The 27897-nt window shown below is 33.7% G+C and overlaps 2 protein-coding genes across 2 annotated transcripts in view; one reads left to right on the top strand and one right to left on the bottom strand.

The window, feature by feature from the left end:
• The first annotated feature begins 4391 nt into the window (after positions 1-4391).
• On the top strand, positions 4392-6385 carry LOC128205512 (uncharacterized). The gene is made up of 4 exons (XM_052907219.1): positions 4392-4522; positions 5032-5257; positions 5595-5753; positions 6106-6385. The coding sequence occupies exons 2-4, from the start codon at positions 5083-5085 to the stop codon at positions 6309-6311; spliced, it is 540 nt and encodes a 179-aa protein (XP_052763179.1). The 5' UTR covers positions 4392-4522; positions 5032-5082; the 3' UTR covers positions 6312-6385.
• Positions 6386-12022: 5637 nt separating this feature from the next.
• The window catches only part of LOC128204540 (uncharacterized), a 67045-nt gene continuing 51170 nt past the window's right edge, over positions 12023-27897 (bottom strand). The window contains exon 2 of the mRNA XM_052905952.1: positions 12023-12387. Coding sequence (XP_052761912.1) covers positions 12023-12387 — 365 coding nt within the window. The remainder of the gene's footprint in view (positions 12388-27897) is intronic.

The raw sequence follows: 27897 nt of genomic DNA, 5'->3' as shown, positions 1-27897 counted from the left end.
CTTAGCAATTCATAAGGCATATTAATGTAAATGAACCCTTATTATTCCATTCACTCAAAAGCTTGTCGATCGTATTTTATTCAAATTTCATACCCGTTAAACCGAATACGAAGTGGTCGAGTAATTATACTGCTGGGTGCGTTCAATAACACATTTTTTATGGTTTAACATACATGTTAACAGTTGCCGTTTTGTTTCTGAAGTCAATAAAAAGTGTATTATAGCTTAGACTCACTGTGGAACCGTCGTTTTGCGTTCGATATAACGTAAAACAAGCAAAACTGATTTTTGTAGATTTATTATTCGATATGATTGTAGACTTAATTGTTAACTATCTGCATCATACAGAACTCTTCGGTATAATTAGGTTTCTACTTATTTCTTGTGAATACCATGAGAAATTAAAGTTAGAAATGCATGTTGACCGAGGGGTAAGCAGTCGGCATCATAAAATGTCACGAGGTTCATAAATCTACGTTCATAATTTGTACCGCTTAAGATAAGCAGGTTCTGCAAGTTTGTAGTGTGAAAACAAACACACTCTAACAATAATACTAACATGGACATGATAAGCCGTCAGCTGAATCTTTCGGCGTTTGTTTTATTAATTACAATTTCGAATAATGAGACATTTTGAGTAATCGTAATCCCATAATATCTTTGAAAGTTTTTATGGAAGTAGACAAAGCAATACATACAATCTGTACCAAAATAGTATTACAAAATACCTTTCTGGTCTTGAAATATTGAATGTTAGTATACTTAAAATACAAATTCCACGAAGTATTGCTTCCTTTACAGTACATGTTGATAGGTGAGTTCACTGCGCAGGAGATTGCTGAAAACAATGCCTAACCAATAAACCTATTTGGACAGAATTCTAAAACTCTGTTGATACAAAACATGACGCTGACAATATTTATTTCGATCTGGAATCTATGGTGGTTTTTTTGATGACATTGTTAATTTACGTGTAATGTTACACTTTGGATGTCTGTGGTATATCGCATCTTTGAAAAATACAAATAAACTTTGCTTCATTGTGTATCATGTATGAAGTTTATAAGAAAAATAAACCGTCCTTAATGACAATGTGTTTATCGATGTTTTGGGGAAATACTGCAATAATAACTCAAAATCTAGTAAACAGGACTAACAGAGTTGTGCAGCTAAGTTTAACTTGGTGTAATCGATAGATCATAAAGTCAATCGCGCACAAAATAACCCTACTGTGTAAATATTAGGATTATATACTGTAAAAATAAATTCAATACTTTTTTTTCACTCGATGAATAAAATAATTGCGCACAAATTCAGATACTATTTTAAAGTGATAATGGAATATATAATAGATAATGACATTCGTGAAAATAATACATCCGTCTATCAATTGCTAGATGCGTATTCATCAATGAATATGTTTTTTGTAAAATTGTCCATTACTTATAATTTATTTAAAGTACAAAAAACCTGATAAATTACAAAAGAGTAATGAGTACAAGACTCATATGGAGTGATTTTCTTGTCTAGAGATTGGACGACATTCTTTTTGTAACGCGAAAAATACAGGAACTTTTAAATACAGAGAGTTAGGATTTTCGAACAGGTAGTATATTATCTATGTTATGTACAGATATAATATCTAAATGGGTCATCGTTTTGCATTTCTATTATTAAAGAAATATGAACGCCAACTTGGATTCAACATAATGTGGGGATTTCGGTGTTTAAGTTTAAGTTTAATTTAGTTTATGTTTGATATGAAAGCATATTATAGTTCAGCAGTGTGCATGCCGTTTAGTTTGCAGCACACTTTTTTATATAATATTACTCTTAAAAACGTTTGTATATATTTTCTATTACATTTTACCTTTTGCAGATATATTTTTTGTTCTTTAAAGATCTGTATATTTACATTGATAGATACTTGCATTTCTGTTTAAAAGAAATAAAGCTTTTCAAAAGTTTGGTCATTTAACATAACATTAATGCTTACAATTGGTTCGTTTACTCGCTCTCTTTTCAAGTTTGGCGGGAATTACCATGTACGCCATTAAAAGAACGCGGCAAATTTCGACGGAAAGAGTGACTACAAATCAAGTATAATTTTGGCTGGTCCTTCATAGTAACAGTTGTTGCCGTTCACTTTACATTCTGTCATATCGGCCTTAAACACTTGAAATACGCAGAAATTATATTCTTGGAACTTATGAATGATTTAATAGACATGGAATCTACATAACGAATGCATACAATGTAACTGCCAATAATGTACTGTCCATAGTAATAAGCTGGACTTTTGAAGAATAAGGGAAGCTATACTATTCACCTCGGCATCGGCGCCGGTGCCGGCGTCATACTTTGGTTAAGGTTTTCATGAAAATAAACATAGGTGAATAACTCAGCAATAACCTGGTGTATTGCATTGAGACGTAATACAGCGATACCACAGGTAATCGCCACATAAGGGCCACATTTATTTTTTTAAACAATATCAAAGGACTGAAGGGCCATATTTTAGTGACCAAGCTATTTGACTATCACCTGTGAACGATATTTAACAATCGAACCTACTTTATCAAGTTAGATAACAGCATTCTGCATATACTGCAAATAATTCGTCATAGAAGAACTGGTTTAGGTCTTTCATGTTACCACATTTAAGTCCATATCTTGGTTGTTTAGACATGTGTTCCAAACTATCTATCGTCCGTACTTAATCAAGTTAGATACCTCTAATCTGCATTCAATGCAAATTATGACCCTTATTATTCAACTTGGAAAATTTGGTTATGGTTTTGCATGTAAACATTCAAATTGAAGTCATTATCTTAGCAAGTTCGGGATGTTCATTTAGACTTTATACAACGGCATTCAACCATCCAGTCTCATTAATTAATCACGTCTGATAACTCTTGTTTGCATCAAATACAAATACAGGTCCCTAAAATGTGTCGTAGACACTAAGGTAATTGTTTGCAAGTAAGCATGAAACTACTTGATTTATCTAAGTGAAAGCGGGAAAATAATATCTGTACACAGTAGCAGTTGTTGTTTTAATTTGAGCATTATAACTCCAACCTAAAGTTTATTTCCGGGTGCAGTATACATATATGTCATTAATTTACATCGGTAGTTTTTATAATGAGAGTTTGAGATGAACTTGTAATTGTAAATTATGCTTTGCACTACACATTCTTGTTTAGTTTCTTCTGATGTTACATAATATCTAGTAGGAATCACAGCATAGACATTATACTTTTAACAAGAAAAATTGGTAACACACGGTTATATCACATAATAATGAATGTCTTATGTTCATTACGTCATTTCCGCTTTAAATAACGAATATGACGAACTTTCATGAAATCAAAAACAAACATTGAGGACAATTTTATTTCAATAAATATATCATAAAAACGAAAATAGAAATAATAATGCAGGATCATAACCAATTAACAATAATCGTGTCCAATTATATTGTTTAAAATCGCGCGGAGTTATATTATAAAGTGTCATTTATATTGAAAATGAAACATGGCACAGCACGTGATAAATAAGTATATTGGCAAAATGATTGTCTGGCATTGAAAATAAAATAGTTTAAAATGTTTTATCACCTAGACAAAGGAAGTGGAACTTATAAGACGTCGATGAGTACTGCATGTGGCCCACAACTATTTTATTTCTTAAGTTCAGTTATTCAACCGCTTCCTATACAATGTAGGTTTATTATACATTAAATAACGGTAAATTTGCAATGTGAATAATCCCTTTTAAAACGATTAGTTTGTGCTTTGTGAAATGTTTTATTTTATTACAAAAAAGTGTCGAATATCATTAGTGTTACAATTACAATATTTACAGCTGGAATATTTCAATAAATAATAATACATGCTCAAATATTGTCTTTGACATCTTTTCAATTTTAAAACGCGTTACTTACCGGATTTAAAAAGGCTGCAGCGTGTTTGGTTGATTGACATTATCACATGGTGCAATGACACCTTGTGGGCGAGTGGATAATATATCGGTTTTCTATTTGTTACTGTACTGGTGGGTTAGCTCCCCACTACAACCAAGTTGTTTTAAACTTTGATTGTATTATTTTCTTCAATTTCGATATCCAAGAGTTAAATAAATTTAATATAAATTAATGCTTTCAAATGCGTTAGCGGGAGTAACAAAAATTGATGACAAAACATGAGTGAGTCTCTTAAACCTTCAATAAAATTGAGCAAGCGGCTATAGACCTATTAAAGTGTTACAACGCTCCTGTCATGTACACATGCAATACGGAAAAGAGAAGTAAATGCAGTTACGCATAAGTACTCGGGCAAAATCTATTTGCCAAAACGTTATCGTTTAAATAAACACAGGGCTACAGTATAGAAAATTCATACACGGATGGCCTTGAAAACACTTGTTATTATCTCTTTTTATAACACTTAAGATAACCGCCATGCCTTCGTGATACCGTAGTTGCGATTTGCTTGTTCGATTGACTTGAATAGGTCGTAAGGTAAATAACTGATTTTATATTATTTGGTAGTTAATATTATAATTGAATATTGCTTTTTCGATCAAGTGCAATAGCACAAGGTTTTGTATTGAATGGCGGGTAGCAATCTCTTAATATCCATGTACTGTAGCATGGTATATATATTCATGACATTGGAGAATCAGGAAGTATAAATATTGGTCATTTTACTTGTAAATTCGTATCCACAAACGACTGACGACTACGATGTTTATATAAATCAAGAGTGAATAAATTATAAAGATGAAAGAAAACTGACTTTAAAATGAAAGTTTGCTGCTAAAATGATCTAAATTATAACTAATTTAATCACATAAACAGTGATTCACTTTTTAGTCATACAAATTTTGATAAGCTGGTAGCTACACAATATAAAATAACATTTGGTGGTTACACATGCAATGATATATATATATATATATATATATATATAAACTACAGTTAGTAAAGTAGTCAAAGTCATTTTGATAAATTATCTTTATTTATATCAGGTGATTGTTATACCACTTCGACGAAACAGTGAAAGTGACCAAAACTTCACAATGTCAAAATCGTTACCTGTGTTAGCCTTATTTTTAACGTTGATGGGCGGAGTATTCATCGTGATTGGTTTAGCTACGCCCAATTGGATAACCCGGAATTCTGGGCAGTTCCACCAGGGCCTCTGGAAGTATTGTGCCAATAACAATCCCTGCTTGAAGCTTGAGAGGGGACCAGGTATACGTGTATATATGTACTAGACGTGTTACATTAATGTATGAATGTTATTATGGTTATGCGAATTGGATGGAAAAAACGGATGGTTAAAATGTATTTTAAGGATCAAATATAAAAAAGCTAACCTACAGCTACCTGATATTAGTAAGCTAATAGGGCATCATTAATATTTATCTCAAATGTATGTGTGAAACCGACTCTACGTCAGAGAATATAGTTTAAAGTAATTCGTTTAGGTAAAACAATGCATTCATATGTTCGTTAAACTAGCTACATTATGTTTAAAATACAATGTGAATTTTAAATTTAAGTACTGGATCAAGTCTTTTTCCTCCAGATTTTGCAGGGTGGCTACAGGCAGTCCGTGTGTTAGACATTCTTGGTTTTCTAAATTTACTGGTTGGCCTCATTCTGTTGGTCAATTACGTGAGACAAGATGAAGGCCCACAGAGTCTCTACAGAATCCGAAACATTATTGCCTTCTGTGTTGTGTCTTGTAAGATTGGAGTTTTCATCCTCTTTATTTAAACCGGGGATTTGGGGAGGATGGGAGGGGTTAGGGACTTATAATTGAATTCACCCTTAAACCCTTAGTCAACTAGTAAGGCCATTTGGCGTTTCAAGCTTTTTGTTAAAATTATTAAAAAGTTCATATATTTTTGTCAAACATATTTACCCTTTTAGTTCAAAATAACCATATACCAAATACATTTTTTTTCATTACAAAAACGGTGCTTAAATAATGTATATCGTGTTTTAATTCTAATTACATTTTATATAATAAGTTTGCATGGTGGTAACTCGGCTATGCAGTGTCTATAAAAACCGCCCTATTGATATACTTTCAGTTTGTTTCACCATGTCCGGTATATTACTATACGCTGCAAAGAAAAACCAAGGCTTCTTCGGGGGTCGGTATGATCCGAACGAGTACGATTTTGGATGGTCCTTTAGTCTTACGGCTGTTGGAGGAGTGCTCATGTTCGGAAATGCTGTGATTCTGGCGATCCAGCTTCGCAAAAATACAAAACTAGGAACGTACGAGTCCATCTGAAACTATTGTTTCCATCGTGCCATCGTTTTGTTTAAGAGCTTAAACAGTTTGTATGTCGAATTATGAGTGTTGTGTTGTAAGCCTTTACTCTATCTTCCGTTTGGAACCGAATACATTTTCTTTAAAGCCAAACTACTTTGTTTATTAAACTAAGTCAAGTGGTATTTCAAACCGATGGTTTCTGCATGGTGGTCTCTACTACCAGATCATGACCACAAAATGTCCTGATGTGGTATAAATAAAATATCTTATATTATTTCGTAGCCTTTTTTCCTAATTTAAGTATTTCATTGGTTATATGATAAATTTACTTTCTATGTGTACTATACTATATCAAACACTTTATTTTCATAATTGTATGAGATATACATTACTTTTATGTTAAAGCCCTTGTACTTACCTTTGAATTCAACCGTGACAATTTTTGGAAATCGTGTAGAAATGACTTAATATGGTTTAAGAATACCAGCCCGTGTATGAAACTGTTTTATAACCAACCGTTGTAAGATATCACATATTTAGGATATATTACGTTATGGATGTTCATATAAATTATTGAGTATAATTAAATTCTCAAGGTCAAAATGTATACGTATATATGTGTTTCAAGTTCAACCGTTATAGTGACACTTATTAGTAAAATTAAAAAACATATTTGTTCAAGGGGATTTACCTTTAACGACAGAAATAAGTATAAGTTTTCTCCTTTCATTTCTATTTTGTATTTTATTTCTTTAAGGGGTTTATGTCTATAAACGATTATCCATATTCAATGTATCAGCACATTTTCCGTTCTTTTTCCCCAGTTATTGAAAAACAACAACTGTGTATAAAACATAGCGATACAAAAACTTGCCTAGTAAGAAAAGGGCTACCTAAAACTCTGAAATGTAAAGGCTACTTTTTAATCAGACGTGCTTAAAATATGTCTTTTACACTACCAACATGATCGCCATTCTTAGTGAAAATATAATTTAACTGCACTTTCGAACTTATTCATAAGCTTTCAAATAAAACATGATCAGAGCTGTGTTTAAGACAATATAATGTCCACTACAATGAATAATAACCAAGACATTTGAATATTTGATATGCAACATATTATGGTAAAGATCCATAATTTTGAAAAAAATATTGGGAAAATCAAAATTGTTTGCTTTCTGTTCTTGCTGAGTATATACTCAGTGATTGATGTCACTACGGTGTATACTTTCTTTTGATGCTGAGCTTTCTTAGCATTCATTGGTTAATGTCACTTCAATGTATATTTTCTATTGCTGCTGAGTGTATATGATAACGCTCATTGGTTAATGTCACTACAATATATACATTATTTTGTTGCTGAGTGCATATGATAACATTCATTGCTTTGTGTCACTTCAATGTATACTTTCTTTTGTTGCAGAGTGTATATGATAACATTCATTGCTAATGTCACTTCGATGTATACTTTCTTTTGCTGCATAGTGCATATGATAACATTCATTGCTTACTGTCACTTCAATGTATACTTTCTCTTGTTGCATAGTGTATATAATAACATTCATGCTAATGACACTACTATGTATACTTTCTATTGTTGCATAGTGTATATGATAACATTCATTGCTAATGTCACTTCAATGTATACTTTCTATTGTTGCATAGTGCATATGATAACATTCATTGCTAATGTCACTTCGATGTATACTTTCTTTTGTTGCTGAATGTATATGATAACATTCATTGTTAATGTTACTTCAATGTATACTTTCTCTTGTTGCATAGTGCATATGATTGCAATCATTGTTGATGTCACTTCAATGTATACTTTCTCTTGTTGCATAGTGCATATGATTACAATCATTGTTGATGTCACTTCAATGTATACTTTCTCTTGTTGCATAGTGTATATGATAACTTTCATTGCTTAGTGTCACTTCAATGTATACTTTCTCTTGTTGCATAGTGCATATGATAATATTCATTGCTTAGTGTCACTTCAATGTATACTTTCTCTTGTTGCAGGGTGCATATGATACGTTCATTGCTTAGTGTCACTTCAATGTATACTTTCTCTTGTTGCAGAGTGTATATGATAACATTCATTGCTTAGTGACACTTCAATGTATACTTTCTCTTGTTGCATAGTGCATATGATAATATTCATTGCTTAGTTTCACTTCAATGTATACTTTCTCTTGTTGCATAGTGCATATGATACATTCATTGCTTAGTGTCACTTCAATGTATACTTTCTCTTGTTGCATAGTGCATATGATAATATTCATTGCTTAGTTTCACTTCAATGTATACTTTCTCTTGTTGCATAGTGCATATGATAGCATTCATTGCTAATGTCACTGCTATGTATACTTTCTCTAGTTGAATAGTGCATATGATAACATTCATTGCTAATGTCACTACTATGTATACTTTCTCTAGTTGAATAGTGCATATGATAACATTCATTGCTAATGTCACTGCTATGTATACTTTCTCTAGTTGAATAGTGCATATGATAACATTCATTGCTAATGTCACTACTATGTATACTTTCTCTAGTTGAATAGTGCATATGATAACATTCATTGCTTATGTCACTACTATGTATACTTTCTCTTGTTGCTGAGTGTATATGATAACATTCATTGCTTATGTCACTGCTATGTATACTTTCTCTAGTTGAATAGTGCATATGATAACATTCATTGCTAATGTCACTGCTATGTATACTTTCTCTAGTTGAATAGTGCATATGATAACATTCATTGCTTATGTCACTACTATGTATACTTTCTCTTGTTGCTGAGTGTATATGATAACATTCATTGCTAATGTCACTACTATGTATACTTTCTCTAGTTGAATAGTGCATATGATAACATTCATTGCTAATGTCACTGCTATGTATACTTTCTCTAGTTGAATAGTGCATATGATAACATTCATTGCTTATGTCACTACTATGTATACTTTCTCTTGTTGCTGAGTGCATATGATAACATTCATTGCTAATGTCACTACTATGTATACTTTCTCTAGTTGAATAGTGCATATGATAACATTCATTGCTAATGTCACTGCTATGTATACTTTCTCTAGTTGAATAGTGCATATGATAACATTCATTGCTTATGTCACTACTATGTATACTTTCTCTTGTTGCTGAGTGTATATGATAACATTCATTGCTTATGTCACTGCTATGTATACTTTCTCTAGTTGAATAGTGCATATGATAGCATTCATTGCTAATGTCACTGCTATGTATACTTTCTCTAGTTGAATAGTGCATATGATAACATTCATTGCTAATGTCACTACTATGTATACTTTCTCTAGTTGAATAGTGCATATGATAACATTCATTGCTAATGTCACTGCTATGTATACTTTCTCTAGTTGAATAGTGCATATGATAACATTCATTGCTAATGTCACTACTATGTATACTTTCTCTAGTTGAATAGTGCATATGATAACATTCATTGCTAATGTCACTGCTATGTATACTTTCTCTAGTTGAATAGTGTATATGATAACATTCATTGCTTATGTCACTACTATGTATACTTTCTCTTGTTGCTGAGTGTATATGATAACATTCATTGCTTATGTCACTGCTATGTATACTTTCTCTAGTTGAATAGTGCATATGATAACATTCATTGCTAATGTCACTGCTATGTATACTTTCTCTAGTTGAATAGTGCATATGATAACATTCATTGCTAATGTCACTACTATGTATACTTTCTCTTGTTGCTGAGTGTATATGATAACATTCATTGCTAATGTCACTACTATGTATACTTTCTCTTGTTGCATAGTGCATATGATAACATTCATTGCTAATGTCACTTCAATGTATACTTTCTCTTGTTGCATAGTGCATATGATAACATTTATTAATAATGTCACTACTATGTATACTTTCTATTGTTGCATAGTGCATATGATTACATTCATTGTTAATGTCACTTCAATGTATACTTTTTATTGTTGCATAGTGCATATGATAACATTCATTGCTAATGTCACTTTGATGTATACTTTCTTTTGTTGCTAATTAAATATGATAACATTCATTGCTTATGTCACTTTGATGTATACTTTCTTTTGTTGCTAATTATATATGATAACATTCATTGCTAATGTCACTTTGATGTATACTTTCTTTTGTTGCTAATTATATATGATAACATTCATTGCTAATGTCACTACTATGTATACTTTCTCTTGTTGCATAGTGCATATGATAACATTCATTGCTAATGTCACTTTGATGTATACTTTCTTTTGTTGCTAATTATATATGATAACATTCATTGCTAATGTCACTTTGATGTATACTTTCTTTTGTTGCTAATTATATATGATAACATTCATTGCTAATGTCACTTCAATGTATACTTTCTTTTGTTGCTAATTGTATATAATAACATTCATTGCTAATGTCACTTCTATGTATACTTTCTCTTGTTGCATAGTGCATATGACAACATTCATTTGCTAGTGTCACTACAAAGCGGATGAATGTGTTTTTTTACGATTCAAAAGACATACTTATGTAAATAAATCTTTATTAGATCATTTTTTGAAAGGTATGTCGATTTTAATTTATCCCAATGTATAACTGTTATAACGAATGCGGAAGAATTATTAAACTAAAGTGTACCTTCATTAATTAATGGTGTTACATACATGTAAATGGCTGTTGTTATGCCATTTGAATACCTAATATTGAAAAACGTAATGACCCTGTCGACTTACTATATAAGGACTGCTGAGTATAGACAGGTACTTAGAATTTGTATGATTAAACATCAACATTCTGAAAATCCTATGGACGACATGGGCAGTATGAGCCATCATAGTAAGCTGACTCATTTGTCATTCGTTTCAATATTCCAGTTTCGCACAATAAGAATTTTGAAAACCTGATGATCCTATAATATCTTTGTATCGTTCAAAGAGTTTTAGGAATAGAGCAACAATAAAATATATACAAAAATAATATCACAAACATAACGTTTTGGTCTTGAAATTATGCAATATAGGTCTTATTACATCCGATTTCAGGCGAAATAAATAACAAACATACCATCTGTAATAACATCATCTTTATTTTGTTGTCAGTAATTGATATAACATACATTAGTAATCAGTACGCAATTCCCTTTCAAATCATAACAAATTTATATGTGTTATCCAGGCAACACAAATTAACATTACTACTAATCATGGCTCAATGAAATTACAAGTTCTTAATCCATCGGAAACCTTAATTTGAAGTTTGAACATATAACGCATTTAAGTATATTTAGGTGCTTTAACGAGTTTAATCATACACACACATATTGATGACGGGATTTTCTATTGTCACTGGTTTCTTTTGATTGATGACATTTACACTTTAATCTTCCTTGTGCAGAGATTAGCCAATGCATGCACTGACACCATTGTAAGTAGATTTACAACAACCAAACACGGTCAGATCCGTATGAAATTCACCGTAATACTATATATACTTTAATCTTCGAAGTGCGGAGATTAGCCAATGCATGCACTGACACCATTGTAAGTAGATTTACAACAACCAAACACGGTCAGATCCTTATGAAATTCACCGTAATACTATGACGGTAATACGTGTTATCAAACCCTTATAATTAGTTTAAACCACCATAGATACGTTCAACGGTGAAGAAGAACACCAGAAAATGTGTTCACCATGTTGGAAAACTACCCCCATAACCATTTATCTGAATCCACACCCTGCTCGCAACTTGCAATATCGCAATAACATCAAACGACGTACAATGGTAAGAACTGCTCCCATAAACGTGCCCACTAGTATGAGCAGTGTCGTCCACCACTAAGCTGAAGCCAATGCCATTGCTAGAGGCACTACAGAGATGTGACGTGAACAAGTACGTGCCGTTGAGGGGGCAGGTGAACACGCCAGTTCTGACGTCATATCCGTTACCATGGTTGAACACGGCCTCTGTGAATACTAGATGTATATTCGATGACACACTCAGATCCTTTAAGACCTTTGCTTCAAATGCAATCGTTGGTGTTCCGGCTTTCTCTGAAAATATACGAAAGGCGTACGGAGAAATACCAACATCTGTTTCCTTAAACACCTTATTTGTAAAATGTAATGGTTTGTTTGGAATATTTTGATTTTAGAAGCAAGAATTATCTCCCATCAATATGTGCTTTCATCTTAATAGCAGCTTGCTTTAAAGAGGCACAATATAGGTGGATGCATTTCTTTTTAAATGTAAATGCAATATTTGTAGTAACTCATTTGACTTAAATGATCGAACAAAAATATGAGTTTTGTACAGATAAAAAAATGGCCTGAGAGTATAATAATGGAGTTTTTCATTTATTTGCTACGTCGCCAAATATTCCTCAGTTAAATACGCGCCAAACAATCGCTTATGTTTATTCATCTTTTCACAAATTATATGCCATGTTGGTTTTGATCATTTGAATCAAACGAATTAAAAAACGGAGTGAAACGTTTGATAAAGAGTGATATACCTTCGAACGTATGCATATATCCCATTGCCTCAGATACATTTTGATTCAATGTCGAACTCAGCAGTTTAGAATCCTCTAGTATTTTGCTTTCTCTTTCAATTGCATCCACTTTAAACAGTTCAATAATCTATAACATTTTTTCCAGAGCGTCATTTACTCGTTGTTGTTCCCGATCCATCGTTATTTCCATCCGGATCATTTTTGAAAACAACTGCTCTTCGTAGTGAAAGAAGAAACACTGAGGCTCCTTTGAACTTACACTCTTGCTCATTAGAAGGATCAAGAAAATGAACTGCAAGACATTACCCTGGGACCACATAGCGCAACGTGTGTTCGTAAAATGTGCATAATTAAGGAGGTATTGGCTAATATACTATTGCCAATTTTCGCACATGCGTTTAAATGAGATGTTTGCATTACTTGCTTTGCTTCTTTACGTCAAGTGATTGTATCTCTTTAACCGACATGCCTTGAATCCCAAACCAAGTTTTATTGATTAACGTTTATACGTGTTATTATATGACGGAGTACGCCATGATAACTTATTTACATTTATTATAATACAATCTTAATCTTATGAATAATAGTTCATATAATATAAACTCCATATACAACCTCATTAAATGCTTATTAAATAAAACATTTAATTTGTAGTTCTTACAGTTGAGAAGTCAAAGTACGAAGAAATACCAAATCCTTTCGGTTATCCGATGAGCGCGACCCTTGTTCGATTCCCAGCTTGGGCGCATGTAAGTTTGGTTCGTGATCACCAATCCGGACAGTGGTTTTTCTTCGGTACTCCGGATTCCCCCACAACACAAGACCTGAGTCTCGCACAACATCGTACCAACGAGAGTGACTTAGTATAAGTTACCATAAATGTCTTCAGAATCGTTGTTAAAAATAATGTTATACTAAACTAAACTAAATTAAAATTCACCTGGTACATGTGTGTGTGGCAAAGCACTATCACAGGAGTGATAGTAGTCTAGTGGTATAGGTCTCCCCTTTTTACCAAAGAAGTTGCTGATTCGATCCCGACCAGGGGTACTTTCTCATGTCCTCTCAAAATGGTCATCAGTTCTGATTTCTTCCCAGGAAATGGAATTGAGAGTGTTCTATCAGTTTTCTTCACAATTGTGCTAAAAAAAGTTAGTATAAACTAAATAACTGTCCGTGTTGCTTACGTGCATATATAGAACGAAACGATTCGCTTGGATCAAATAGCGATTAATTTCGGAAAACCCTTAAACCATGAAACTATATGTTGTCAGTTGATAATACCACACTTATTTAACCTAGATCATTGTCAATGCTTCTTATCATATTTTTAGACTTTTTATTTGTAACATACACTTGCCAAATATGCGTTTATGTTTATAGCTTTGAAGGCTTTATAGCTCGAACGTTTGCATTTGCACAGTAACAGTTTGCCGTACATGGATGTCATTTTCTTTTGTTTAATGTTTTATAATACAGATATGTGCAATTTGATAAAATTCATTTTTTTTTCTAAAGTGATCTCTATTTTTTCCTGATTCTAATGTTCTTTATAATTACTTGCGATGCAGTTGCCGATCTTGTCGTTAGATGCTTTAAAGTTTTAATCATTACGTGCAGTACGATTTTATTGTTTCCATAGAATAAGCCAAAAGGTTATTTATTTAGAAATGTTTTTAATGCAGTGACAGGCTAGTCTAAAAGTTTGGCGCATTTGACGGAGGACGGTTTCAAGGAAAAAGTATAAAGTCAAAGGGTGCGAGGAAATATAACACACAGTCAAGAGGTGCAAGGTAATATAACAAACAGTTAAGAGTGCAAGGAAATATAACACACACTCAAAGGGTACAAAGTAATATAACACACACTCAAAGGGTACAAAGTAATATAACACACAGTCAAAGGGTGCAAGGTAATAGGACACACAGTCAAAGGGTGCAAGGTAGTATAACACACAGTCAAAGGGTGCAAGGTAATATAACACACAGTCAAAGGGTGCAAGGTAATATAACACACAGTCAAAGGGTGCGAGGTAATATAACACACAGTCAAAAGGTGCAAGGTAGTATAACACACAGTCAAAGGGTGCAAGGTAATATAACACACAGTCAAAGGGTGCAAGGAAATATAACACACAGTCAAAGGGTGCAAGGAAATATAACACACAGTCAAAGGGTGCAAGGAAATATAACACACAGTCAAAGGGTCCGAGGTTATACAAAAACACAGTCAAAGGGTGCAAGGAAATATAACACACAGTCAAAGGGTGCAAGGAAATATAACACATAGTCAAAGGGTGCAAGGAAATATATATAACACATAGTCAAAGGGTGCAAGGAAATATAACACACAGTCAAAAGGTGCAAGGAAATATAACACATCGTTAAAGGGTGCGGGGTAATATAACACACAGTCAAAGGGTGCAAGGTAATATAACACACAGTCAAAGGGTGCAAGGTAATATAACACACTGTCAAAGGGTGCAAGGTAATATAACACATCGTTAAAGGGTGCGGGGTAATATAACACACACTCAAAGGGTGCGAGGTAATATAATACACAGTCAAAGGGTGCAAGGTAATATAACACACAGTCAAAAGGTGTGGGGAAATATAACACACACTCAAAGGGTGCGAGGTAATATAACACATCAACAAAGGGTGCAAGGTAATATAACACACAGTCAAAAGGTGCAAGGAAATATAACACACACTCAAAGGGTGCGAGGTAATATAACACATCGTTAAAGGGTGCAAGGTAATATAACACACTGTCAAAGGGTGCAAGGAAATATAACACACAGTCAAAAGGTGCAAGGAAATATAACACACAGTCAAAGGGTGCAAGGAAATATAACACATAGTCAAAGGGTGCAAGGTAATATAACACACAGTCAAAGGGTGCAAGGAAATATAACACACAGTCAAAGGGTGCGAGGTAATATAACACACAGTCAAAGGGTGCAAGGTAATATAACACACAGTCAAAGGGTGCGAGGTAATATAACACACAGTCAAAGGGTGCGAGGTAATATAACACACAGTCAAAGGGTGCAAGGAAATATAACACATAGTCAAAGGGTGCAAGGAAATATATATAACACATAGTCAAAGGGTGCAAGGAAATATATATAGCACATAGTCAAAGGGTGCAAGGAAATATAACACACAGTCAAAGAGTGCGAGGTAATATAACACATAGTCAACGGATGCGAGGTAATTTAACACAATGTCAAAGGGTGCAGGGAATTATAACACATCGTCAAAGGGTGCGAGGTAATATAACACACAGTCAAAGGGTGCGAGATAATATAGCACACAGTCAAAGGGTGCAAGGTAATATAACACATAGTCAAAGGGTGCAAGGTAACATAACACATAGTCAAAGGGTGCAAGGTAATATAACACATAGTCAAAGGGTGCAAGGAAATATAACACATAGTCAAAGGGTGCAAGGAAATATAACACATCGTCAAAGGGTGCGAGGTAATATAACACATAGTCTTCGGGTTCAAGGTAATATAACAAACAATCAAAGGGTGCGAGGTAATATAACACAATGTCAAAGGGCGCATGGAGGTATAACATATACTCAAAAGATTCAAGGAAATATAAGACATAGTCAAAGGTTGCAAGAGATATAACACACAGTCAGATGGTGAAATGAGATCAAACACATAGTAAAAGGTTGCAAGGAGATATACCACACAGTCACAGGGTAAAATGAGATATAACACATAGCCAAAGGGTGCAATGAGTTATAACACATAGAATTATAGACAAAGTGTGTATGAAACATACCATATAGTCAAATGGTGGTTGAAAAGTAACACATAGTTAAAGGGAATGGCAAATGTAGCACATACATGTAATCAAATTGAGCAAGCGAAATGAAAAGTGACCGAAATACCAATTGACAGTCTTTTTCATATACCAAAAAATTACGTGGTGTATTCATATTATTCGAGTGACACATAGTACATTTTGTAACAGGCTATTAGATGTTTGGATTATTTTTATTTTGCCTTAATTTCATAGTTAAGTTATGCGCGAAGAGTCTGATTTTATTTCTTTTCTTAATATATATATGGTAGAAAAATAATAAAACCATATATCATAATAATACCCATACACAAAATCATATTCGTATTAAGATAAGGTAAGTATATGCACCAATATATACGTTATTTGTTTAAGATAATAAGGTTAACACTTATTTTAAATGTTGTGTCTGGTAATGTATACGATATAAAAATAAACGGGTTATCTCAATACGAATTGTCAACGATTATCGTCTGAAGGCAAAAATTGGAACTTATGAAAGTTAACTTCTTACTGGTTCATCTGATACCAATGTGTGTAAATTCATTATGCAGTAATAATCAGCACAGCCTGGCGTTCGTCTTTGTGGCTATTATTCGTGCTTTTCTTCATGATAATGCATGCCACCCATTTGTATGTGAATTTCAACATCATAATCGTGTACTTGTTTATTATAGGATTGTTAAGTTTAATTTCTGCTGATGTTCTGTTTGTAATATTTTTTCACAAAACGTGCTTCGTTCTCTTACAATATAACCTGATAGTAATATAGTACAACGTACCGCTTATGTTTATCGGACGTAGATCAAAGTCAATAGTTTTAAATTTAGTACACATTCTAGATAGATAATGAAATAATACATCTGAAATAACTATTAAGATACTGACGTTGCCTGGCCATTTCTTTAAGACATATTTATGACTCTTGCTTTGCTATTTCTTTTGCGATTATCTGTCACATCGGAAGCCTCCGAATGATATAATTGCATATTTTGACATAAACATAAATAATTCGTTATCTTGGATCATTACTGAATTGTCATTAAATAGTGTTTTTTGTGAGAACTGAATGTTCGTGCACCGAAATGGATAATAAAATCCTATGATATTTATATGTGCCAGGGCAGGTATAGCGTAGAGCATAGTTCAGGTCAATAACGTCTCATTGCCCATGGTCACAAGTACGAACACTAAACGTATTATTCTGTTCGGCAAGAACTGTAGACATTGATAATGTTCATGCCCCGAACTGAAAACAGACTAAAATTCACGTAACGGGACGAGCTCATCCAACACTAGAACTGTGTTTTTTATTGGGACATGCATGCCAGTACGTCTGGTAGCCCGAATGAATTCCTTATAACAAAAATAGTATTTCCGGCTATTGGCACATTAGCCTGCTACCATTGACAACTTGGTCGATTTACTCCTTGTTCGTGTGTACGTTTCTGGACCGGAACCGCTTTGTTTGCTGTTTTAAAAATCGGCATGTTGTCGCCGATTTTATGCCAGATTCAAATTAGGCTGCATCTTATTTTTATATACACGATTTTATTTATGTACATGTATGTACTAACCACTGCAAGTGAAAAAATTGTTGTATTACATATTTGGTTTCTTTGAAAAACCCTAGTTATGTTTATTCAGACACAGACTTTTGCAATAAGCTTGTCGAGTTTATTTGGTATTTACCTGAGCTACAGCGATCACAAGATCAAGGACAGGTTTAACCCTAAATCCCTGAATCCTAGGAATAAAAATAATTTAAAAGGAATCAGATGTAGCTGTGTATACTTATTCAATTAAATCTCTTATCCGTCAAGTCCTCTTATCAAATTTCCACGGTATCTTTACGATAACAATTCAAATTGATTACAAAAAAACAAGAACAAGCCGATAAACAGCTGCACTTGCTTTGGTCGTGTTTAAGGGCCTTCCACAATGCAAAGGTTCGTTAGAAAGACAAAATGTTTTTTTTTAAATCAAAATCTGATAAAATGTTCGTTCGTATATTTGGCCCAACCTCTTATTACCTCAAAGCATTTTGAAAGGGTGTATGGTTTTCTCTTACAAGAGATTGATTATCAAAATTAGATAATACATTATAACATGATATTATGATACATTTCAATTGTTGGCCTTTCCAACCCACTTATGCACTGTGGAATACCCTTAATGTACGCAGATCAAAAAATAAAGATACCCAACGAGAAACACAACATTACAGACGCCAAGTCCATATTGCAGAAACACTAAAATATCTATTCTTAAACTGAATGGCCGATTGAAGCATATTCCAGATTCTTCAGGCTGACAGAGGGTTGTGAATTTAGAGGGTATGTTAATGGAAGGTTTACATTATGCCAATAAAATAGGTGGATATTTGATACAAATGCGGACTTTCCAGGAACAAGAATAGCTCTTCTCCAGATTTATTCTGTCTGTTATAAGATTCTGTAATGTTTGAAAAAAGGAAGATTAAAATTTACGACATTACCGCTCAGACATATACTGTTTCTATAAAATCCCATATCGGATCGCAATGGTTTAACTTTGATGTTAAAAACGAATGTTATGTGCGACATATCTCCAGTTATGCGAAATATAAATTTATATTATTAAAACACATTAGTTTTAGCTATGACACGAATTAACTCAGGTCTGTCAACAGGCTTTCGATCCGTGCTGACGACGATCTTGATGCAGTTGACGACAACGAATGTACCATGGTGACCTCGGCAGTAGCGGAGAGCATATGTAATAAAGAAGTGAATGATAAAAATAAATAAAGCAAAGTCCATCAACAATTATTATCATGGGCAAAGTTAAGAAACAAATGAAATGAAACAATCTTTAACTCTGTGTTGTTTACATGTGTTTACATGTGTACTTTTGCTGAAATATATTGAAAAAGAGAGCATTATTTTGTGTATGCGGATAATGCATGATACACCACTTTAAACATGCATTACATAATGAGTTTTAGTGTATTTTCATTGACTTGCGGTATCCCCACAATGTAAATCTTATCTTCGAATCTCTATTGTTAGCGTCATGTTTTGTAACAACAGTGTTTTGAGCATGATCTATTTCTGAAACTGTAATCTATGTATTTGTTATTGCCATCGTCAAATTAGGTGAAATATAATGCTTAACGAAATAATTCAATGCTTATATTCAAGCTCTTCTACATGAAATGGAGAAATACCACAATAATCACCCAATACGTAATATAAGGAGCAAACAGAGTTGCGCAGCTTAATTTTTGGTGGTGTAATAGATATTTACATGAAGTGTAACTATACAGGCATAAATCTCAGTGGTATTCATACTTCATTGCGAATGCATACATTGTAACTGCAGTAAGAGTACTTGTTTACTGTTATACATAGTATTTAGCTCGACTACTTGAAGTGCAAGCAGAGTTAGACTATTCACCCTAGCGGCGGTTCGTTCGCATGTAAGCACACATAAGTTCATGTGTCAGCAATAGCCTGATGTATTGCATTGAGACTTTATTCAGCGAAACTCAGCAATCGATCTGTAAATTCTATTTTGTAGGTAATGAAACTAAATTATGACCCATTATATACCTTATTTAGAGGTATTTCAAACCATTGACATCTGATTGGTGGTCTCTACTACCAGATCATGACCATAAAATGACCTGTGCTGGTATTTGTAAAATTTTAAACATCTTAAATTATTTTTAAGCGTAAGTCATTATTTTTTGCTATATGAATTATACTACATAAAATACTTCACTTCTAATATGAGATAAACATACGTTTTATGTTTGTTTTATGACCTAAGCTGTTTGTTTGTTTTTGAATTTTTTAAATACCGGCCCTAGTATTACCTGTTTTACGAATAGCGATTCAAATATATCATATTTAACATCGTGAAATGATCGGGTATGTTAAGGTATGGATGTGCATGTTAATTAGATTTTTGCTGTCAAAATTTATACGTTTGTATGTATTGCAAGTTCAACCGATATATTTTCTCTTAGCTCAACAATTTATTAGAGATACAGAACATATATTTCAACGGATGTTACACCCATAGAAAGAGGAAAATATACATTTATTTTCCTTTTATTTAATAGATGGGAATTTTAGGGGCTTGTTTGTTCATTGCATTATCCATTTTCAATTTATCAGCCTATTTTCTGGTCTTGTTTTTGCAAACGTTTTGGAAACACATGTTTTTGTTATTTTTCTGTGTATGAACATATAACATTTGGATGCAAACACTTGCCCAGTAAGAAAAGAGTTGCCTTTAACTCTTTAATTATTGAAAGGTAACCTTTTAAACAGAAGGGCATAACATTCATTGGTTTATGTCACAAAAAACTAATGCATCTTTTGTTATTGACTTAGCAATTCAAAAGGCATGCCAAGATAAATAAATCCTTAATTTTTAATTATTCCAAATGTTTATCGATCGTATTTATCATAGTGTTATAATGAGTACGAAGTGGACGAGAAATTTAACTTCAGGGTTCGTTCAAAAACACATGGATATTTGGTTTATCATACATGTAAATGATTGTGGTTTTGTTGTTTGAATTCCAAACACCTTTATTGTAGGAAACCTACTGTAAAACCGTCGTTTTGCGTTCGAAACAACGTATGACAAGCACAAATGATGTTTGTAGATTTATTATTTGATTGTAGACTTAGTTGTTAGCTATCTGCATCGCACAAAACTGTTTTATACTTTAATTTACTGATATCAAATGGTTCCGAGGTGTTAGCTTAATCTATCTATGTATACTTAGGTCTAATGTTTTCTATTTGAAACTTAAAGGTTATCTATTTGGCAAGTATAATTTGTATTAGTTGTATCAGACGTGTTCCTTAATTGATAACAATTGTAATGTAAGGCAAATAATGTACATGACGGGATACTAAATAAGGTCTGCTGAGGATACTCAGGTATTGCGGTACTGCGAATTTGTAGTATAAAACATCTACAATTATACCAACATGAGCAGAATGAAATATCACAGTCAGCTGACTCTTGTGACTCTCATTATATTATTTCAAATTTCGAACAATGAGCATTTTGAAGTCCTCTTTTCCCCATGATATCTTTGTCAATATCAAAGAGTTTTAAGAATAGAAAAACAATAGTAAAATATACACCAAAATAATATCACAAACATACCTTTGTGGTCTTGATATATATATTGCAAAATATGCCTGATATCGTAGATCTCACACTAAAGAAATAACAAACATACCATCTGTAATAACGTCATCTTCATTTTGATTTTAGTAATTCTACTTACATACATAAATAGTCAGTACACAATTTTCTATCAAATTATAGGAAAATTATATTATAAACATTTTATTCTGATCAAGGTAGGAGTATCTATACTAAATAATAACTCACTTTGTCGATTTAAGCAATAAAAATATGGTATGTATGCACTGTGCTACTTGTGGAGTTTTGTGCTGTTCTTCCAAGTTTCTTTTTGTAATTTACGTTCTATGTCTTTGGCGTTTACCCAGTGCCATTAAACGGGTTTATGTTTAACATTTTGCCACTGAACTTGTTTCTGTAGCTTTTCGCATAAATATTCAGACAAACTTGAATATCAAAGTAGCATTAGTTCAATATACTTATATTAAAAGGCATTTTACAGAAACAAATATGTTATATCTCAACAAAGTAATACCATTAATGAATTCATTATAAAACATATTTAAATACGTGTAACTTTGTGTAAGTCGTTTGTTAAAAGCGCGGTATATATAGTTCTTATTTTAAACTTTTCGGAGTATTTCGGACATTTTTCAGCAGGATATTTTCGATTTCCACTAAATTTCATTGTTCCGAAAATGTGCAATACGAGTTAAGGAAATGCATTATGATCGAAGTGATATTAGTTCAATGTTGGTATAACATCATCCTTACTAAAAAACATTAAACTTTTCACAAGCTTATGTGTGATATATATATTGCTTTCTTGCATCTTCTTTCTTGCTTGAACGAACAGTTTCTTTCTTATTGGGAATTTTCTTAGACAATATTGTTTGCTTACACGGTCATCCTCTGCTTGATAATGGAGTACTGAGCATTTTTGGGGAAATTATGAGTGAAAACATTCACGTCCGACTGCGAAATGTCTTAAATACCTGTCAGGATTGTGTTTACACATGACGAAAAATCACGTGGTATGTATACCGTGTTAATTCATTTATCAAACTGAAATGCTTCATATCATTGAAAGTTAACACTTACATCTTTTATTAGCCTGTAACTAACCTCACTGAATTACCGGCCTTGCAGTGTGCCCGAAGATCGGATACTTTGATAAAGAACGATACATGATCAGTATTTCTTGCATACCTTTAATTATCATTGTTATAATCTACAGGGATGTGAAATGGATTTGTGCTGTTGTTTCTATTTTTAGGACTCTAACGGAATGGTCAGTTTATTATCTATACCTGTTAACAACATCCGGTACGAAATAAGTCTTTATCATCAATGCTCGGATGAACGGATACAACATCGCTCTTTAAATTTTTTAATCCAAAGTTTCAAGTGATTAACATGGTAGTTTATAAAAAAAGAACTACCACAACTTAATATTACTAAATAAAATACATGTAAGAATAAATTTGAAATCATATAATGAGATTGATTAGTGTTGTTAACAGTTTATAAATATTGACTAAACTATTATCAAATTGGCATATTGGGTATATCATATCGTTTCCGCTGTTTACATTTTAAATATTTAGTTAAATGGATGCAGACGTACTTAACACTATAATGGTTTTATAGGGATTAGTATGCCCTTTAACACTGACCATATTTATTTACAAACAAAATTGTTGAGGTAAGTTGGTTCTCTGATACATCAATATCTCCTTCGACATCGTCTTGGTCCTCTTCATCGATGCGATGCTCACCACCTGCTGCTTTCAAAGTTGGCTCTATTTTCTTGAAAGATGATACATCCCTGGTCACCAAACGGCTCTCACGGCTCTCATCCCACCCTTTGTATTGTGTGATCTTTAGCATTGTTTCTATTGGTCCGGAACAATTTACTTTTGGATTTCATCATGTCATAATTCCGCCTTGCGATTACGTCCAATTACTTTTCGGTTTGAGTTTAAATTTGCTGACTAGAGGAAGTCACGTGTTCGGTTCACGTTGGAACAGTAGGCGGTAAGGTGTAAACATAGTTCAGGTATGTGATGTTGTCCTGTACTGCCTGGAAAACAGTACAACTTCTGTTCCCAATTTTTCCCTTCGACATGTGCTGATATCACACATTTCATCAGCGGCTTATCTAATGATTCCACCTGAGCGTTCGTGCGGGGATATCACAGTGGGACTTTAGGGTGAACGAAACCACTGTATTCTGCGAACTGTCGAATGTCTGCCGAATTGAATGGACTTCCATTGTCGGTTTTGATTTTTTTTTATCTTTACCCAGTGCTGGAATTGCACGTCTTTCAGAAACCGATTTAACGATTTCCACTATTGGGTATCTAGAATATTCGTCTGTGACAAATAAATATTCGCTGCTGGGTAACGGTCCAAAAAACAGCGCTGAGGTTTTGCCACGCATTTGTGGGCATTTACGACATGTTGTGTGGTTGTATGTTTTTTTGTTGTTGTTGTGGCCTGGCAAGACATACAGTTTTGTATTTCCTTTTCCACATACTCATTCATTCCAGGAAACCATAATTTTGAACGAAGTAAAGATTTTGTCCTTGTAATTAATTGATGGTCTTCGTCACCGATTTTGATCGCTTTCATAAAAAGCGATATTGGTAACACAATTTTATCTTCTCGTAGTAATACAGTGTTATTGTGAACGGCCAGTTCATCTTTAATGCTTTTTCAAGCAGTCAAACGTTCGGCTGATATTTCCCCATCATTAATGGTTTTTACTTTATGCCAGCGGCCTTTCTTCGCAAACTCTATTGCTTTCATTAATGTTTTGTCATTAAGTGTTCTTTGTTTGACTTCATATAGAGCCAATGCTTTTAGAATTGACTCACTAGCCACAAATTTTACATATTCTTCTTCCTGGTTTGGTTTTTGATTTAACTCGATTGTTGGATGAAGCGACATGTAGTCCAAAGGATCCAGGTGTGTATTTGATTGTCAGTTCGAATCATTGTAACCGTAAGCCCTATCTTTCAATGCGTAGTTGAGGTTTGGACTTTTGGTATATGCATTCCAATGGTTTGTGATCGGTCAAGACAGTTAAATGAGGTTATCCCCTCCAATATATGTCAATTGTTCGCAGGCCCATTCTATTGAAAGTGCCTCCCTTTCCATTTGGCTATACCTGCTTTCGGTATCTGTAAGCGCGTGGCTTGCATTCGCGACAACTTTGTTCTCCTGTGTCAATATTCCGGATTAACCAACAGGTATCGCTTCACTGATCAGTTTTGTTTTCTTTTTCTGATCGTGGTAATTCTTGACAGTTTCACTCGATAGTTAAATTTTGAGTTTCTGGAATGCTTCGTCTTGTTCATTTTCCCATTTCCATTCAGTCGGTTATTTAGTTAATCTGCGTAGTGGTTCTGTTGTATGAGCAAAGTCCAGAATGAACCGCGAGCAGTAATCCGTCATCCCGAGGAAGCTTCTGATTTCTGATGCGTCTTTAGTTGCTTGCATGGCTTTTATGGCCCTACCTTTATTGGGTCTGCTGATACACCTTTACCACTAAATACTTATCCAAAGAATGTGATAGATGTCTTGTTGTACTCACAATTTTGCTTGTTTAGTGTGAGACCATGAGAAGCAAGTCTTTCAAACACCTGTTGTAGTGCATTATCATGATCTGCATGGGTTTCACCGTAGACTTTGATGACATCAGATATGTTCTTCGTTCCTTTGATTCCTTTAATGACATTACGTGTGGTTACGTGGAACACGATTGATGCAGATGATATACAAAAATGTAAACGTTTATATCTGAAAAGTACCAGGTGTGTGTTGATTGTAGTTATGTATGATAATCTTGATTCTCAATATAATAAATGTCTTTCACATTTGATGGCGTTGTTTGCTTCACGCATGTCAACACAGAGGCGTATTTCATCAAGATACATTTTTGGTGTGTAACTATTGGCGAGATCCAAGGTGTTGGCTTGTCCGTAACTTTTTCGATAATGTCTCCGTTTAGAAGTTTGTTTATTTCATTTTCTACTTTTTCGCTCAGATGAAACGGTGTCCGTCTCTGTGTTTGTTTAACAGGGTTCACTGTTGTGTCTATGTGTAGTCTTAGATTTTAGTTTTCCTATACCATTGAAAAGTTCTGGAAATAGTTCATGTTCAGTGTCTATATTGTGGCTAATTTCAACTATGTGTAATGCACAAGATGTTTGGTATTTCAACAATGAGCGATTGTTTCCTTTAATAATATGAAAGGTAGCTATTTCAATCTTTTCATCTTTTTTCAGTTGGCAAGTTGCATTTGCCTTTCATAGTGATTCATTTCCCACATATGGCAAGAGTTTTGGGAAGTGTTTTGTTGACAATTTCCGGCTGCCAATTTGGACGTAGGATTTTTCATCTAGTATGTTGACAAATGCGCCACTGTCAATCATGACCGTCATTCTCTTCAAATTAATAAGTACTGACAAAGGTGGCGTTAAATTTCGTGGTTCGGTCTACGCAGCAGTATTCTTCATCAAATGAGGCGGATTGACCTTTTCATGTTTTTGTTTGCAGACCTTCAAGAAATGATTTGGTTTCATACAATAGTTGCATGTTTTCACGTTCCCTGGACATTCGAATGTGTGTGGGCTGTTTCCACCACAATTTCTGCATTTTGTACTGTTCATAGAAGGGGGTTGATGTAACCTTTCCTTGAGGTAGCCCCTGGTTCTATGAGAATTTTAGGATGGACGGTTTCCCCTTTGTGCACCTATGTAACTTTGGCCATTCCTGCCTGTTTTTATGGCGTTGACAGGTCGATCTTTTTCCATAGCATTAGCTTGTTCGTCTGATAATTCAAGACCAAGTGTTAATATGTCAGACAGTTTCTTGTCTGGTTCTCGCAGAGCTCGCCTTCTTAGCCTGTTTGATCTGCAGTTTTGGATAATTGCAATATAATTTCAGCATCAGCGTACTCACACGTCTTAGCTAGACTTTGTAATTATATTACAAACTCATCGAGTGTCTTTGTTTCCATCTGCTTGTACTCCCTAAACTTTTATATTGAGATTTTCGTGTGTTTTTTCTGCAGAAGGTAGTCGGTTAAAACCTTCGTCGTAGCTTCGTATGATGCTTCTGTTACACCTTATTATGCATCACATATATCAAACACCCGGTCAGCAACATTAAAGAAGTAAAGCTCTCTTCCGTCCATCATTGGTGATGTTCTTTCCGACAAGATTATTTTCCTGGCGGGAGAGATTTTTTTCCCATCGCGTAACCTTTATTGGTTTTGTCAATATCAACGTCGAACGATTGAAATGACGGCAGTGCCATGATTGTTACCGTTTATGAATGTTTATTCTGTCACACATCCTTTTATATTCTGCATGGATGGTGGCCGATAAAATGTGTGATAGATTTCTGGCTATTGATTCTTTATTTAGGACTATTACGTCATGTTATAATCAACACTAGTTAACAACATCCGGTACAGTATAAATCTTTAACATAAATGATCGGATGAGCGGATACAACAATCATTTTGTGGGAGAACTGAGGTAGGAAAAGAACGTTTGTACAATTCCTCGAACATTTATTGCAATTTTGATTACTGATCATGACGCGTAGTTCCTCGAAAGACCACTTTTTTTAAAAATATTCATTTTCAGTTTTCATGTTACACATTAAAGTTCTATTGGAATGTAATGATTATCTTTCAATGAAGTACACAGTCAAAATGAGAAGCGACGCGTTATTTACGGCCCTTATCTGTCAAAGTGATATTTTGATCGAATTTTAAAGCACGCCCTTGTTCATCAGAAATACCTCGTATATAATAACAAAAAATAGATGTTTTTCTTTCACCTACGACTGACTATTCACGGAGTTCAGTCAATATGCTCGTAACTTGTTAGATTATTTGTAAACTGCGATATTTAAGGTTGTCATCTAATTTTAAAAGCATATTTTTAAGGGTACTATGTTTAGAAACAAATTTCCTCGTGCGGTTTTTATTGTATTTTGACTGATTTTCGTTAGACCACTGAAGTATATGTCCATGTAGAAAAACCACTGAAATATAT

Source organism: Mya arenaria, chromosome 10 (assembly GCF_026914265.1).
Source record: "Mya arenaria isolate MELC-2E11 chromosome 10, ASM2691426v1".
Taxonomy (NCBI): Eukaryota; Metazoa; Mollusca; class Bivalvia; order Myida; family Myidae; genus Mya; species Mya arenaria.
This window is presented reverse-complemented; position numbering and strand designations above follow the sequence as displayed.